At 46.8% G+C, this 18047-nt stretch overlaps 3 protein-coding genes across 3 annotated transcripts; 2 read left to right on the plus strand and 1 right to left on the minus strand.

Annotated features, from left to right (window-relative positions):
* Positions 1-787: 787 nt before the first annotated feature.
* On the plus strand, positions 788-11212 carry LOC123092611 (pentatricopeptide repeat-containing protein At5g59600). Its single transcript, XM_044514414.1, has 3 exons — positions 788-2345; positions 6831-7024; positions 11003-11212. The coding sequence occupies exon 1, from the start codon at positions 851-853 to the stop codon at positions 2246-2248; it is 1398 nt and encodes a 465-aa protein (XP_044370349.1). The 5' UTR covers positions 788-850; the 3' UTR covers positions 2249-2345; positions 6831-7024; positions 11003-11212.
* Positions 2385-6165, minus strand: LOC123092612 (hsp70 nucleotide exchange factor FES1). The gene is made up of 6 exons (XM_044514415.1): positions 5884-6165; positions 5651-5796; positions 4959-5009; positions 3491-3712; positions 3299-3401; positions 2385-3216 (listed from the first exon to the last, which is right to left on the minus strand). The coding sequence occupies exons 1-6, from the start codon at positions 5967-5969 to the stop codon at positions 2679-2681; spliced, it is 1146 nt and encodes a 381-aa protein (XP_044370350.1). The 5' UTR covers positions 5970-6165; the 3' UTR covers positions 2385-2678.
* A 2611-nt stretch (positions 11213-13823) lies between the features above and the next one.
* LOC123092613 (E3 ubiquitin-protein ligase RDUF2) lies at positions 13824-15271 on the plus strand. Its single transcript, XM_044514416.1, has one exon. It carries the CDS (start codon positions 14066-14068, stop codon positions 14906-14908), a length of 843 nt encoding a protein of 280 aa, XP_044370351.1. The 5' UTR covers positions 13824-14065; the 3' UTR covers positions 14909-15271.
* The last annotated feature ends 2776 nt before the right edge of the window (positions 15272-18047 follow it).

The following is an 18047-nucleotide window of genomic DNA, read 5'->3' on the forward strand; positions in this document are numbered from 1 at the left end:
TGAACTTGCTATGCCGTATGATCATGCATGCTTTACTTCTGTTCTGCTCCATTGTTGTTTCTGTGCTACTTTGCTTGCTACTTGTGCTTCATTGATTTGCTGCTTCAACTCTTCCTCTTGTGCATTGCTAGGGCAAGTGGTATGCCATGTTCATTGGTGAGGTTCCAGGTGTTTATAGTTCATGGGAAGAAGCCAATGCACAAGTGGCATCGTATAGCAACTGCAACTATAGAGGATTCAAGACTAGACAGGCAGCAGAACAAGCTTACTCCGCCTGGGTGCGAAAACACGGAGGCAGCAGTGTCGACAGTGGCAAGGTTGGAGTTGTCAAAGTGAAAGCTGCTAAGGTGGATCGTCAGTTCGGCCTGAAGCTGAAGAACTTCATCATCTTCGCCCAGTTCGTCACCATTGCTGTGTTGTGGCGTTGGTGTTCTAGCTATGATCATTGTGGGTAAGCTCACCAACTAGGGTACAAGATAAGCACAACATGTACGCCGTATGCAACCAAACGCCGTGTTCATGTGCCGCTAGGGCAAATGCAGCCAACCAAACAAAGTGCACTTGGGTATATACCTAATGCAAGGACTAGGGATGCAGGCAACCAAACAACTTGTGTATGGCGTATTAGGGCCTGTTTTTCCTCAACCAGGCTGGATTGAAAAAACTATGCAAGCCTTTTGTGAGAAACTTGGTTTCGGGAACTTTATGGGGTCCTTGGTAGAGCCATTTGGAGGGGAGGTAATCGGTTTATGATAAAGACCGTGCTTTCAAACACGACACCCAGGATGCGACTACTGTTCCAAACTGGAACGCCCTGAAAGTACGTGTGTGTACTTCGAGTCGGCAGCAAATGCGCGGAGCCGAAACTAGCTCATGGATGAAGCAGCTCGCGAGCTCTTCCCGGCAAGGTCGCCACGGCCACGCCCTCCACCTCTTTTTCACCCGCCTGAGCCTCCAAGCCAGCATCGGCGGCACGGTTGATCCCTACCCTGCTTCCGTGCCCACCGCTCTACGCGCCTGCGCACACCTCGCCGATTCCGGCCGCCTCATCCACGCGCTCGTGCTCACACGCCCCGCCCTCGCCTCGGACAAAGTCATCGCGACCGCGCTGCTCGACATGTACGCCAAGTGCGGCCTCATTCCAAGCGCCCGCAAGGTGTTCGACGAAACGCCGGCGAGGGACCTCGTCGTCTGGAATGCGCTGCTCGCGGGCTACGCGCGGCACGGGCTTCCAGAGCACGCGCTGGCGCTGGCTGTCAAGATGCGGGGCCTCGGCCTGAGCCCCGATCTGGTCACCTGGAATGCTGCCGTGTCGGGCTTTGCCATGGCCGGCGATGGCAGAATGGCCAGCGATTTGGTCGGCGCCATGCAAGAGGAGGGGTTCCAGCCAGATGTGGTGACATGGACATCGCTCGTCTCTGGCTCGGTGCTGAACTTCCAGTATGGGAGAGCGCGAACCCTGTTCCGGGAAATGGTGGCCGGTGGCGCCCGTGTCCTGCCAAGCTCGGCCACGATTAGTAGCATCTTGCCAGCATTTGCCGGAGTCGGTGACACAAAGCATGGGAAGGAGGTCCACGGCTACGCTGTCGTGACCGGTGTCGAGCAGGAGCTCACGGTGAGCAGCGCGCTCGTCGACATGTTCGCCAAGTCCGGGCTTGTGCACGAGGCGTGCCGCTTGTTCGACAAAATGTCAGAAAGGAGCACCGTGACATGGAATTCCATGATCTTCGGGCTGGCGAATTCCGGCCACTGCCGGGAAGCAGTCAGCCTCTTCGACCGGATGCTGGACGAAGAAGCGACGCCGGACCACCTGACGTTCACGGCCGTTCTGACAGCTTGTGGCTACGGTGGCATGGTCGAGACCGGGAAGGCCCTGTACCAGCGCATGCAAGAGGAGCACGGCATCGTGGCGAGGCTGGAGCACTACGCCTGCATGGTGCATTTGCTTGGCCGAGCCGGGAGGCTCGTCGAGGCTCACGATTTCATCAGGGCGATGCCCATCGAGCCCGACTGCTTCGTCTGGGGGGCGCTGCTCGGTGCCTGCCGGAGCCACGGGAACGTCGAGCTCGCGGAGCTGGCGGCGTCCCGCGTGCGCACCGTCGAGCCAGAAAACGCCGCGAGCTACGTGCTGCTCTCGGGAGCGCTGGCAGATGCCGGCAAGCAGAACGACGTTTTCAAGATCAAAAGGTTGGTGAAGAGACGGCGGCTGAAGAGGCTTGACGGTTGCAGCTGGCTAGAGACGTCCTAGCTATGGTGACGATAAGCAGGCTAACATCATGTGCACTGTCGAGCAGTAGCACAATTGTGTGATCATGGCGTGGGAAGATGTGCACTGTCGAGCTCTGGTTAGTTCATTTGCCCCGTCACCTCCTTTCCACAAAACCTACATAATGACTTCTGCAAGATTTATTGGTAATTATGGTTCATATAGTACATATGACAGTTAATATTTAGACAACACATTACAATTACATACACATACTCGAGCATAGGGCGACATTATTGCAGACTGCAAATTATACACAGCACTCAACAACAACATACCACTTCAGACTCGGATTATTGACTCGAATTACACACTTCATAGAACTAGCCCTGATATTTCTAGCTATACATAAAGGACATCAAACTCCTAGTCTCTCCTCTTCACGCGTAGGTGCCCAGTTCAGGATGATCAATTACTCCGAGTTACCTGGTGCTGGACCTAGAAGCAGCATAATTCCTCCCACAGTTCCATTTCCTGGATCTGATCTCTCATCAGGACTAGGAGGTGCCCTCTGCAATGGAGCTCGGCGCAGTGGCTCGAAGAATCTACCAGCCACATCAGGAGGTTGTTCAAAAGATTCCTCTCCAGGCAGAACGACAAGTCCTTCCCGGTGAAGTGTGGATGGCTCGTGGTAACATGTAATCCACAATGAGTCGACGAGTTGCCTTTCCTCTCGTGCAGCATCAAGATCTTCAGGAGCCATCATCCTTATGCTCTGTATACGCCCCCAGAGAAGCCGCCGTAGCCTGTCCTGCTCTGCTAGTAAACTCCTATTCCCCAGTGTTGTGTCCTTTGCAAGCTCAAGCAGGCCTCCTAATGCTGCTTCTCGAACACCAGAGTCATCACTGGATACCAAACGCATCATAAGGCGAGGAAACCCAAGCTGTGCAAACACCGAGCAATCGGAATGGCTTTCGCTGAGTAGATAATGAGTCAGGCTTAGTGCTTTCCTGTCAGAGAAGACACGTGTCTGTCACAGGCATGCTAGTGGGACATTTGGCGAATATACTCAGGCTAGATCAATTATGTTACCTCTGAAACCTTGCACTCTCTGTATTTAAAGCGTCTCTCAGTCCTGCGTATCCATTGGCTAGACGAAATGCAGCAACTCCTGGTTTGTTGTTCCGAATCAAGGCTGAACATGATGTGAGGGAATTGTCAAATTGGAAACTTAACAAAAACATATTAGTTACAGCATCTAAACAGAAAGAGGAAAGAACTTACAGGATAGTGCACCAAGAGCCTTTATGCGTGCAGTGAGATCAGGATCTGATGTAAAATTGGATACAAGTGGCTCAAAACCACTAGCTTCCATGACCAGCTGCTGGCTAGTCGGATTGTTTTGAACAACCGTTGTTACCACATCAGCTGCTTTGGCTCGGATGCGTGCATTAGTATTTCTGAGGTACCTAATAACTGGAACCAAGCCACCAACAGAATGCAGATCTAGCACACCAGAGGAACAAACGGGGAGATTAATACACAACAATGTATTCATAATAAAATGCTCACAAACAATACATGTACAATGTTTTGGTGTCTGTATGCCCCTTGTTTCTCGGTTGGAAGTTTGTCATCGATCTATTCATTCATCAAACAATTCTGGGCACGCAACAATCTTTTGGACCCTAGCAGATCAGCTCCCCTTGGAAGTTGTAATACTAGCATAGTGGAAGAAGAAGCTGAGAATTCACCTGAAGAGCAGTGTTTTTATTGGCAAAACCCACTACAGTTGCCTCCATCCATTTGTTTAGCCACCTCAAGAGAAACTACATATGCCTTTGAAGCATCCAGTGACGTGAACGTTTTCATTTTGACACCAGTAAAGTATGCCTTCCAAGTGCTACCTTTGTTTCCTACAGATGGAACTGTAGGTTCAACTCGAGGTAATAAATCCGAGTTCACGTCACAGAAATGCAATAATAATAATAACGATACATCTGCAGAACTTTAGTGCTTTCATCGATTACTAAACCATAGCAGTGGAGTACTAAAGATGAGTTGCAGAAATCAGAAAGTTCAGTGGACACTTCTATATCTATATCTATACTCCTATAAAAGACTCAGTTGGTGATGATGGTGTGTCCCCTAGCCATCATTTTTGACCATTAGATCTGCATCTAACGACTGTGAGGTAAGTTGTGGCCTTTTTGCAACAATAGCCCACTTCTCTGCTCCAATTTGCAAAAAACCCCTTAGTATCTTGGAACCAACCACATCCCTCCCTCACCTCATCAAAACAGCCCGAGTAATATATTTTTAGTGAAACATAATAGTATATTTTTAGTGATATATGTATATCAAAACTAAGAGTGTTTTCTTTCAAATTTGTGAATAAGTATTATTCTACTTTGGATCCGTTGCAACGCATGGGCACATTGCTAGTTATGATAACAATACATCTGCAGAACTTTAGTGCTTTCATCGATTACTAACCCATAGCAGTGGAGTACTAAGGATGAGTTGCAGAAATCAGAAAGTTCAGTGGACACTGGGACTTCAATTGTTTAGAATAGTAAAAATGTTGTGCAAGGACATTGCTCGACTGAGATCTCTGCGTGGCTGCGTGAGCATCCCAAGAGGTCGTCAAAAGGATATGACTTATGTTTCCCATGCTAAGCCAACCCATAAACCATAGTTGGACCATGGCATTCCAGGAGGAATGTCAAAACATAACAATGATCAGACATACCATTTGCTATGTCGATAGACTCGACATGTACTTGCAGCTCTGCGAGTAAATCTGCAACGGTCACAAGTAATTAATCAGTACCAACTGTGAGTTGAGCAAACAAAATACTAGTGTTATTGGGCTAAGATAAGCCTATAACAAATGACAATCTTCAAAAGATGCCTAACATTTTGAAGGACGAGACAAAGGGTTTTATTCCCGTTGACCTGAAAAGCTTGGGTGAATTACGAATACCAATCGCAATGTTACGGATTACAGAATATTCAGAATGCTGGAACATTCCTAACTGCCGCATATGTTTCACCTAAATTGTTCAAAACAACCCTATTCCAATCTTTCTAAGGGCGGGCAAATTGTTACCACTATTCCACGCATCCAGCATCCTCAGTTTATCCAAATTCTCAAATCCACTCTAATACTACAAATCCACTGTCGCCAACGGGCAAGTGTGGATTACGAATACCAATCGCAATGTTACGAATTACAGAATATTCAGAATGCTGGGAATATTCAGAATCGCATATGTTTCACCTAAATTGTTCAGAACCATCCATATTCCAGTCTGTTCAAGGGTGGGCAAATTGTTAGTACCACAACTCCACACATCCATCATCCTTACTATCATCAAAACTCTAAAATCCACGCTAATACTACCAATCGACCACCGTTTATCGTCGACGACTGATCCGTACCTTCGATGTCCTCGGGTGTGATGCCCTGCGCCTCCAGGACGGAGAGCGGGGTTCTCATCAGCAGCGCGATCTCCCTCAGGCGGCCCACCACGTCCTCCGCCATGTGCCGCTCCACCGCCTCCGCCAGCCACCTCTGCTCCTCCTCACTGCACACAGAACGCCACACCCTTGCCTCAGCCGCAGCCCAAACGAAAACAGCAGAAGAGATAAGCCTCCATTTCCCTTCGCCCCACCTGATGTCGCGAGAAGGCCGCGCGCCGTCCATGTAGGAGAGGCTCCATTTGAGCAGCCTCGCCCAGCTCATCCGATCCCCGGCCATCCCGGACCTCTCCCGCTCCCGAATCACAATCACACGACGCCGCCGGCGAAGCGAGGCGGAACCACCACCGGGTTGCGGTGTCGCGGTTAGCCTGTGCTCGGGTCTCGAGTGCGGTGCGGTGAGCGCTCGTTCGTTCGCTTTCTCTTCTTCGAGTGCGTGTCACAGACAAACTGGCGAATGCGGACGGGTCCGGCCGCGCGGCACAGCGGTGGCGTCCTCGTCGGTTTCCTTCGTCTCGATGGGGATGGATTTCTCTGGAATTCTCTCGGCCGCTCGGCGCGGACCCGCGGCACGGCGACACGGCAGGCCTCGGCCCATCCATGCTGCCCGGTACGGGCCCATTGCGCGCCGGATTGGCCCATCCATTTCCCCGTTCGTTCCGACCGTTCATTTGCATCCCCTTTCCTTCCGCTGGCGCGAGGGACGGGATAATGGCGGCAGCGTGCTCCCTCTCCCCCCTCCCTCTCGCGCCGCCTGTGGCACCCAGGCCAGCGCTCTTCTCGAGGTGCGTCGCTGCTCCGCGCCGTGGTAGGAATGCCGGGGGAGGCACCGGGCGCTTGCGCCTCGCCAGGAGGCTGCGCCCGCCTGCCGCCGCCATCGAAGAGGTGGAGCAGACCGAGGCCATGATGAGGGTGGCTGCGGACGACGATAGCATCACCGCCACCGTGGTGTCGGTGCTGCTCACGGTCTCGTTCGTCGGCCTCTCCCTCCTCACCATCGGGGTGCGTGACGCGTTTGTTATCTGTCCGAATCATTTCGCCCCGCCTGTATAATGAATGGCGAATTGCATTGATGGACAGTGTTGTTTTCGGATGGTCGGTGGCTCGGTGCTGACCTTGCTGGTCTTCTCTCGAAATGCAGGTGATCTATCTGGCGGTGCAGGACTTCTTGCAGAAGAGGGAGAGCGAGAAGTTTGAGAGGGAGGAAGCTGAGAGACAGAAAGAGGAGGCGAGGCAGAAGAGGGCCAAAGCGAGGGGAAAGAAAAGAAATCGACGATGACTGCTTCTTCAGTAACCTCAGTGTGAGAACTCATGGCTGGTTCTTCTGTAACCTGGGTGAGTAATTCTTAGCTTTTCTGCCTTTGCTTCTTGGAATAGCAGTAATATTAGATCCAAGATTACATATTTAGTATGAGTGAGTTTGTCCCATTTTGTACCAAGAACTAGAATATGACTAGCGAAGGGGAGCCTTGGTGCAGTGGTCAAGTCCTGGAAACAGCCTCTTACAGAAATGTAGGGAAAGACTGCGTACAGTAGACCCAAAGTGGTCAGACCTTTCCCTGGACCTGCCCAAGCGGGAGCTACATGCACTGGGCTGCCCTTAACTGGAATATGACTAGCAGAAGTATTCAACCAGACCTTCCAAATAAACTTATTCAGCCTCCGTATATGCTACAAGCAGAATTTTGTACTTTGGCCATGGGGTAAAATGTTTACGGTGTGACAACAAAACTTTATTACATGTTTTACCATTAGATGCATTGTCATATTGGTTCAAAGAAACATCTCACGCTCACATATGGAAGTTTTGAACATGTTTTTAGACAGAAGGTGCACCCAGCTTTACTTACTAATATAAAGCCCGAAACCGGCCATCAAGATAGCAAAACAGGATAAACTGATACTCCCTCCGATCCATATTATTTGTCTTAGATTTGTCTAGATACGGATGTATCTAACACTAAACGTTTTAGTGTTAGATACATCAATGTTCTATAAGTTCATCAATTTTACAAGAAAGTGCTAGAAAAAAGACAAATAAAAAACTAACACACCAAATTTTGTACGATGGATACCAAAGAACCAAAACACTCACATATGGAAGTATTCATTCACACCTTAAGAAAAAGTATTCAACCACCATATATGCTACTGTCAGAATTTTGTACTTCAGCCAGGGAGCAAAAAAATGGGGAGAGGATTTGCTGACCCATGGTTCAGCTGGTCCATATCTCTAAGCCGTAGAATGCCTATTTCGGTATCTCGAGACCTATACAGCATTATTAATTCAATGTGTATAGTGTGCAGTATCCAAAGTCTAATTAAAGTGCGTAGTATCCAAAATTTACATTTTTAGAGCACCGGTTTTGTGCTTTTTTATCTCCCAGAGCACAAAATGAGTCATTTTTTCAGAAAATTTTGTACGCATACAGAAGACATGAACACATACAATGTCAAATAAAATACAGATTTTTCTTTTAATGTATTTTAAATGATTTTACCATGTGTTGTGCTTTGCGTTCGCGTGCTAGGTGGGATTAAAAATATGATAAGCTACAGTAGCCTATGCTGAAGCTCATATCCCCACACGAATAAAGGGTAGATAGTCATGGTTCAACCAACTATTTAAAAAAGAAAGAATATTTATGGTGTCACAACAAAACTTTATTACGTATTTTACCATTAGATGCATTGGCATATTGGATCAAAGGAAGAAACATCTCACACTCACATATGAAAGTTTCTCTTTTGGAAATATCTGACAAACTACATGTTTTTAGATTGAAGGCGTGAGGCGCGCCTGACTTTATACAGATATAAAGCCCCAGTTTGGCCATCAAGGTTGCAAAACAGGATAAAAATAACTGAAAAAAATAGTATACTGAGTTCATCAGTTTTACAAGAAAGAAACAAACAAACAACAATAACAAAGCCTTTCAGTCCCAAACAAGTTGGCGTAGGCTAGAGTTGAAACCCATAAGATCTCAAAACAAAGTCATGGTTTTGGCACGTTGATAACTAACTTCATGCACCCCTGTCCATGGCTAGTTCTTTGGTGATATTCCAGTCCTTTAGATCTCTTTCTACGGACTCCTCCCATGTCAAGTTCGGTCTACCCCGGCCTCTCTTGACATTATAAGCAACTTTAACCGTCCGTTGTGCACTGGCGCTTCTGGAGGCCTGCGTTGTGTATGCCCAAACCATCTCAGACAATGTTGTGCAGTGATCTAATTGCTTTAACCATCCGCTATGCACTAACGCTTGTCCTAAGACTTCACTGTCAGCATTGACATGACAATAGATGGATGCTCTATCCAAAGCTCACCCCATATAACATATTTTTATAAGCAACACACTTTTATGTTGCCAGACAGCTAATTATTTTGTTCAGTTAATGTTAAGGATTAATGGCCTAGTCTGTTTATCTTTCTGAATTCAAGAAAGCTAAACCCTGGATTGTGCATTAGCAAGTGAGCATCATGGTTATAAAGTACTGCTCAATTGCCCATAAGCATGTTAATTACTTTTTTATTGCTACACTTGGGTTCCACCCTCATAGCGAATTGATCTGGTGCTTTCTCCTGTTACGGTGCTTCCATGCCACGTCGACAAATGCTTACATGCACACTCGTCGAAAGTCACATATGCATTTCGCTCAAGATGATTATTTTGTTGACAAGGGGAATGTGTTCAGCGTCAACAATATATGATTACTGCTCTATACAACATCATTTTCACCACCTAATCCGCTTACATTCTCAGAATCATTCACAGATGGCTATACCAGTTGGCTGATGTTAACACATCAGCTAATTTTGCATAGAACATGTTTCTCGAAAAAATGCACAGAATACATGTGGGCCTGTTATCTTTTCTTTGTGACATTTTGGAATAGAACAGGAAGGTAGAGAGAGCATTTCAGGTCCTGCCACCCCACGAAAAATGATACAATTCTTTGTTGAAAATTCCAACAACATTGACATGAAATCAATCTATCATGTCATATAATTTGTTATTTGAATCTGACATAGATTTCCAAACAAAAAAGACAAATTCATCCACCCAATCTTCTTACGTACTTAATCAGAAATGGAAGGATGGAGGTGATGCCAGCTGGCAGATGTTAACAGAGCAGCTGAATTTGCATCGAACGCATGTGGGCCTCTGCCTTTTTCTTTGTGACTATTTGGTACATAACAGGAAGGTAGAAACATGAGAACATATCAGGTCCTGTCACCCCTCGAAAAAGTTATACAATTCTTTGTTGGAAATTCCAGACAATATTGACATGGAATGGATCTATCATGTCAAATTTGTTAGATTTATCTGATAGAGATTTCCGGACAAAAGACAAATTCACCACAGTCTGCTTACATTCTTAGGCCTCCTTTGGTTTAGAGGAATCTTGTACTCCCTCCGTCCGAAAATACTTGTCATCAAAATGGATAAAAAGAGATGTATCTAGAACTAAAATACATCCAGATACATCCCTTTTTATCCATTTTGATGACAAGTATTTCCGGACGGAGGGAGTAGGAATTTCATAGGATAGGATTTCTACAAGACTCCTATAGAAATCCTATCCTATGAAATTCCTACAAGATTCCTCTAAACCAAAGGAGGCCTTAGCATCCTTCAGAAATGGAAGGATCGAGGTCATACCAGCTGGCAGATGTTAATAGAGCAGCTAAATTTGCATCAAACACATGTGGGCCTCTGTATTTTCTTTGGGACTGGTTGGTAACAGGAAGGTAGAAATATCAGATCATGTTAGGGCCTGCACCCCTGGGAAAATGATACAGTTGTTCTTTGAGAGTTCCGATAACATGGATATAAAATCAATCTAACATATCATACTATCTTATAAAAATCTGGTCTAGAATCGGTGATCCAAAATAGAAAATTTGTTATGAGGGCAAAAGGATAAACATAAAGCTAATATTTATATATTTTTCTCTTTATACTTTATGTAGGAGGCTTGATTATATAAATGATTTATCTAAAGATTTTTCTTGAATTTTTTCAATGAACATTCACATCGCTTTTCAGAGGGACTGCATGGTAGGCTGGTAGCACCGTAATGTGGTAGCAATGGATATGTTTTCTATATAAACAGAAAATAGCGTTACTTTGACCTTTCACAATGGTTGTCTTGCTTGCCTGTTGAACTTGGACCATGTGTTTAATCGTCAGTGTTGTATCTGTGGCTAGAATCCACTTTGTCCTTGTAGTAATTCTTGATGTTCTAAATTCCATTCTGCTGTACTTTGAGTTATGCATTCACTTATGGTGTTCCATTTGGTATCAATGCAGATCATTCTCCGGGGTATGATTTTTGTGCTGGTTTCGTGTCATTCTGACGTTCTGGGGCCCCTTTCTCATCGTAGTTCAGTTCAGATGAGTTCCATTTCCTGTCAGTTATTCAGGCTGTGAATCGTGAGTAAAAGTGTTATGTACTGCAAAATACATGGTAAATTATATCTCAAAACCGACGCCGACCGAATAAACCTGATGCATGCGGTCTTCGGTCCTGAAATGAGGCACCCTTCTGCTGTCGAGGCCAACCAACAGTTTGCTGAAAAGTTTGGACAACCCCAAAATACTTGCATTGAAAACAAAGGCCGAAGCACTACGCATCAAAGCAGCCTTTCTGCTGGTTGAATTTCTACATGCCGCATGATGATTGTTCAGATATTTTTTTTTCTCTTTTGAGAAACCTGATGATTTTTTGGATGTTCCGTCGCTCGTGTGGCGACGCTGGATTCGGGCTGGTTTGGCAGCGCCCTTTCTCTCGCGCGCGCGAACCCTGAAAACGACAGCCAGCGCATCCATCCATGTTCGTTGGGAGTTGCTTTCCCTTCTGGAAGCGCGGACCAGCGGAGAGAAACTTGGTCCGTCCATTTCGAGATGCGCCGTACGATGCCGAGGGCCCATGTGCCAAAAGGTCCCGATGAAGCTCCCGCAGCTGGATACTGGTGGTCCGCTGGATGTTCGTGTAGCCTCAGCGGAACCTTGGAAAAGAAAGCAGCTGTACAATGATGGATGCATCATGGAGTATATCATATGCGTGCATGTTGGATGCTGGGTTGAACCAATATATTTTTTTCTTTCTGGACAAGGCATCTTGATAGGTAAATTTGATGTAATATGATGGTGAATCCCGACCACTCTTCTAAGCCAACACATCATCCTCGGATAGGATAGGCACATGAGCCGAACCCATGTGTATATATACATATACTGGTAGTGGGAGTTGAAAATTGGAACCCCTTTTTTGTCTGTGATATAGTAGTAGTACATCAACAGCGATCATGAATATGCTTGACCGTAAGGTATGGGGATGAAGCTTCTTGTCAGCCCTCTCCTGAGTCTCCTCTCCAGCAGTAGCAGACATGGAGTAGTGTAGCGTGTCTTGTGTTGATCATGACGTACATCATCTGAAGTTTCTTTGTTGGTTCTACGGATCTTACCGCCTTTACTGACATGGGCTTGAGCGCATGTCAAACCTCCCTCTTTTCTTGACACCTGGACTGGTTGTGCCATGCTGATTACAGCCCCTAGAAGCAGCTGCGGTTAAGTATGGTTACTACTAGTACTCCCCCGTTTCATAATATAAGAACGTTTTTTACACTACACTAGTGTAAAAAATGTTCTTATATTATTGAACGGAGGGAGTACCTTTTTTCAGTGAGTGGTTGAGAAACTGAGGCGGTTACTACAGCAGCAGGAGGCCTTTGACCTTAGCACTGAGCCTGGAGCATCTACTGCAACCGATGAGCCGTGTCATCTTTTTTCTCCTGTGATGAGATTCAAAAGTGAGTGGAAGTGGGGAGTTGTTGCTGTAATGGTGACCACTCGCAGAAAAAGCTCCGGGCCGTGAATCGTCTCTGGCCCGGGAGACACAAGTAACACGGGCCATACGACGAGACGAGCAACGGTGGGCATTGTAGTTTACCAAAAGAAAAGACAGGAAGAGCGCATCGGAAAGGGGAATCGATAAAGGGAGCCTGTGTTGTGCTCGTTCCTTCCTTGAATTTTACATACAGGACAAAGTCTTATTTCTCTACGTCTTAAAACTGAATTTAGCTTGATTCTTTGAATGGCGCCACTAGTGCGTGCGTACGTACTTTTGTGCTGCCAAACCTACGAAGATGTGGCTGGATTGCTCGATGATCGGACAGAAATAACGTGTGGGCACGTCAACAATAGAGTAGGCACCGCAAAAAGAAAAATCGAGAGTAGTATACACCAGGCGGCAAGCCCGTCAAGCAATTCAAAGGAAAAAACGATAGAGTAGTATTTATAAAAGAAAAAGAAAAGGACCTTGGAGAGCAGCTAAATGGCTTCCTTGTCTGTGAATAGTAAATAATAAAAGAAAAAGGAAAGGACCTTGGAGAGCAGCTAAATGGCTTCCTTGTCTGTGAACAATAAATAATAAAAGAAAAATGAAAGGACCTCGGAGAGCAGCTAAATGGCTTCCTTGTCTGTGAACAGTAAATAATAAAAAAAAAACTGATTTTTTTACATAAGAGATGTTTGAGTGTGTGATGACTGTCAATTTTTAGCGTGATTGTACATCAGAGTAGCTCTCAGAAAGTAATAGGGTTTGTGAAAAAGTTTACTAGTTCCCGCAAAAAAAGAAGTTTACTAGTTCCTGCATGGATTGAATTTTTTTTTTCTGAGAGCTACTCAGATGTCCGAGCACACTAAAAATGGGTATGGACCTCACGCACCTAAACACCTTCCATTCAAGCATAATTTTGACTTGTTTTAGTGTTTCTGAGTTTGGGTCTGGAAATGGATATTCGAGGACCTTGCTGCTTTTCACTTCAAAATAATCAGAAGGAATCCCGCAGAAAAGAAAAGAAACGAAAGTACATAGTAGAATCGCCTCTCCAGCGGCGGAGCCGATCCGGGCGGCGGGCAGCGCCGAACCATCCATCCCGCCCCTCTGCCTTGGCTGAGGCTTTGACTCCCTGCCAAGCTGACCGGTCAACGTAACGCAGCCGCTTAACTAACGCCGTGACACCACGCACTGGCGTGTCGCGGCAGCCCGCGTGGCGTCGCCGTCACCAGCGACGTCACCGCCGCGAGCGAGTGCGCTGCGCCGTCCCACATAAAAACGAAACCACCCACTCACCCACCACGCAATTCCCCTCCCCTCCCCTCTCCAGGTCTCCTCCCCACTGCCTGCCCGAAACCCCCAATTCGAAAATCGATTGGGGATTTCGGCGTCCCGAGCTCCCCCCAGATCCGCGCCTCCGGCTGGTTCGCTCCGCCGCCCGTCCGATCCGCGTCTGCGGCCGCCGTCGGAGCTGACCGGCCCGCGGCTCGATTCGTCCGGGGGATTTGTCGAGGGGCTCTCGCTCGCTCCCGATGGCGTCGTCCCCGGTCTCCTACTGGTGCTACCACTGCAGCCGCTTCGTGCGGGTCTCCCCGGCCACCGTCGTCTGCCCCGACTGCGACGGCGGCTTCCTCGAGCAGTTCCCGCAGCCTCCGCCGCCGCGCGGCGGCGGCGGCAGCGGCCGGCGCGGGGCGATGAACCCGGTGATCGTGCTGCGGGGCGGCTCGCTCTCCGGCTTCGAGCTCTACTACGAGGACGGCTCCGGCGACGGGCTGCGGCCGCTGCCCGGCGACGTCTCGCACCTCCTCATGGGGTCGGGCTTCCACCGCCTGCTCGACCAGTTCTCGCGGCTGGAGGCGGCCGCGCCGCGCCCGCCGGCCTCCAAGGCCGCGGTCGAGTCGATGCCGTCCGTCACGGTCGCCGGGGGAGGTGGGGCCCACTGCGCGGTGTGCCAGGAGGCCTTCGAGCCCGGCGCCGCTGCTCGGGAGATGCCGTGCAAGCACGTCTACCACCAGGACTGCATCCTCCCATGGCTCTCCCTCCGCAACTCCTGCCCCATCTGCCGCAGCGAGCTTCCGGCGGCAGCCGTGCCTGAGGCGGAGGCGGATGCCGGGCTCACCATCTGGCGACTCCCCCGCGGCGGATTTGCGGTTGGAAGGTTCGCCGGCGGGCCCAGAGAGCAACTGCCGGTTGTCTACACGGAGCTGGATGGTGGTTTCAGCAACGGCGTCGGGCCGAGGCGGGTGACATGGCCAGAAGGAGAAGGACAGGTGGACGGCGGTGAAGGTCGGATTCGCCGTGTATTTAGGAACCTGTTTGGGTGCTTTGGCCGGGGCGGCCGGCCTGAGAGTTCCTCGCAGTCCCGTAGTGGCTGAGCAATGTTCTTCCTGGTAACTCACTTTCAATTGATGATAGTGGTGAATAAGTAGGAGTTAGTATAAGGAGGAAACCCCAGGTGATGAGTTATTGGTTAGTTTGATGTAAATGAAGGGCTTGCATTTCCCCCCTTTTGTCTCGTTTTAAGAATTTAGAGTTGGCCATGAGCAAACTATTCAGAAATGAAATTTGATAGCAAATCAGGAAGAACAAGCCCAAGCCTTCAAGAATGGGATAGCAGTGAATTATGGGGGAAATCAGTCACTGGCAATATTCTAGGCAAAAAGAACAATTGGTGTTCTCACTTCTGTATTGTTTGTGCATATACTGGATTCGTTAAGATAAATTTCGATTTTGCATTATGTTGGTCCCATACATGAAATTTCAATATACTTGAGTACTTCTGTTTTTGTTGTATTATTCCTCTGGCTAAACCTCTTTTTTGTTTCAACATAAGATATCCTTAGTTCTGTTATAAGTTGTAACAACGGCCGTTGATTTACTCGTAGTTGGTTAAATCTAGGGCTGCTAAATAGGGATAGCTTGCACACAATATAAGTGATGTTTTGAATTTCTTATTTTTTTTGGATGTGCCTTCTACATGCTGGACTCTTAATGTTTTCATTTGCACTGCTAAATAGAGAAACTAAAGAAGTCCATTACAGGGTTTTGATGCTCAACCGATTCAAGTGTTATGTCTGTAACATTGGGATACCGATCTAGATTGATTTCTTCCGTGAATTGAACTAGTGTGGGGGTCCATATGAATGAAGTGATTACTGAAGAAATGTCTACCATATTCGTAAGATGATATTCTGTCATTATATTTCTATCACAGCAATTAGCAGTTTGTGGCATGTATAAGAGATGTTGAAGTGGAGTTTTTTGGACCGCAAATCCAAATGGAGTTCTCTGTTCCTTTCTTCATATATGTATAAAGTTGCTGGGAATGCCATGTTATTCTTTTCCAAGTTCATGTTGGGCTGAATTCTGAACAATGTTAGTTATCTTGCAGTAGGCATGACACTCTTTGTCTATTTTCATCATTGTAGTTCATTTCTCTTGTTTGATGGTCATACAAGTTAGTGCATAGTGGTTGGCCTAATTTGGATGTTCTACTTCTCATTTCTTCTGTAGATTTATTCTGTATAAAATAGTGGCAGGATGATCTTCAGCAGAACCAATGGAATTGCTATCTATTTCTCTTTTGAAACTCACCCATAGTGAGTTCTGTTGCTCATGTAGGAATATATCTACAGTAATTCTCTGGTTAGTTGTGGCATTGCACATGAATAATTTGCTAAAGCTATCAACTCTGTATGTTCAATAGTCCATGTTTTAATGCTATTCAAGAAAAAGGGCCTTGTCCATTCTGTTTTACATAGCTGTAATCCATTTTTGCCCATGGTTTGGATTTGCTTGTGACCATTCTCTTATTTGCCTTATATTGTATCATCATTTGTTTGTAAATTGCATTGCTTCTAAACCGACCATGTATTCAAGTTGTTATTGTTTGGACTTACTGGTAATTTCTCGGCTGCTTAGAGCAGAAGGCTGTCTGGCAAACCACATATGGTCTCTGCTTTGCTCACTAACTTATTTTTCTTGCATTTCCTTGACATGTCTGTTGTTGGACTTGTTTCTAATTGTCTTATGAATAGTGAAATATCCTATGCTCATTTGTGTTGCCTGCAGCCTAGAGCTAAATATCAATTGCATGTCTTTCATGCTTCATACCAATGATAAGAAAGAAGGGTTCAATTCTTAGAAGCTAAAACTTGGATGGTAGTCCACAGTTAGTAAAAAATCTTTCTAGTTTTGCTATCTGCTACTTGTGCTCCATCATGATATACCTGTGCTTCATAGCTTCTCATGGTCATCAACTGTTTGCTCCTAATCTCTATCCAGTTGGCTAGTAACCGAGGACATGTGCTAACTATAGTTACTTCCTCCGTCCGGAATTATCTGTTGCTGAAATGAGTTTATCTACCACGTTTACGTCTCCTCTTTCAATTGCTGCCTCTGAGTTGTCATTTAGTGACCGACATGTTCTTCCTCTTCAGTTGTTTTCTTTACCCTTTACACCATACCTCTTTTGTCTTGGTGTTTTCTTGTTAAATTATTCGGACATGCACGTCTATGTTCTGTTACTAATAATACTGTCTCCTTTTTTTAGAATGGCTCCCAGATGAAACTGATACCATTTTGATGAGAGTCCTCATTGGCCTCCTTCCGGGAAGACTTGTTTGTATGATGTTCCGTTGGTAGTATGATGCCATGTTTGATTTTGACAAGGCTCTCTGAAGGAGTGGGGAACATGTTCAAGGTGGTGTCCATTTGTTTCATAAGGTTCTGACAGTACATCCTCGGAAGGGATATGGTCATATTAAAACATACTACTCCGTCTCAAAATGTAAGACGTTTTTTGACATAAAAAATCTTACATTATGGGACGGATCTTGGATTTTTATTGCCACGAAACGCGCTCTATGGTTGGCTGGACTCTCAGCATCAACCAATGTCGGTTGGCTGGACAGCTTCTTGGAGCATCCATGCCGCTATGTGCTGCATTTTCCCTGTGGATGACAAAAACTGGGGGTCCGCCTGAGGATCGCAACATGAGAGCCTCTGGCCAACACTGGGAAACAGTTGTCAGGTCAAGCGGGACTGGACCCATTCTAGGCCATTTGTAGCGAGCAAATCGCTTTCGCTCTCTCGCTCTCTCTTGGCCTTGTGACTCGTGAGTGATCCTCTTCGATTGAGGTGGGCATCTTCCGTTAGGTGGCAGATGTGGAGGTCGAGTCTGGCCTTGATGCTAATCGGGGAAACGTTTGGCACGATGGCTCCAGGTTTCGGAATGCGTTGCTGGACCTGCAGAAGCCCCAGCTATTCTAGGAACATCATTGTTGGTGCTGGGAACATCATTGCTGGTGCTGGGCTTGCAACGCGTACTGTTGTGCAGTGCGATTTGTGCTGTCGTACGGGAATCGGCGGATGGTAATAAAGAGTAGTACGGACTTTTCGATATTCTAATGGTTTTTCTGCTTCAGGACTCAGGAGCGGGGTTGTCTGTGTGTAGTGGTGTCTTTGTACTGCTGCTTTGGTGAGGCTCCATGTTTTCTGAAAGTCCCACCTCAC

Source organism: Triticum aestivum, chromosome 4B, assembly GCF_018294505.1.
Source record: "Triticum aestivum cultivar Chinese Spring chromosome 4B, IWGSC CS RefSeq v2.1, whole genome shotgun sequence".
NCBI lineage: Eukaryota > Viridiplantae > Streptophyta > Magnoliopsida > Poales > Poaceae > Triticum > Triticum aestivum.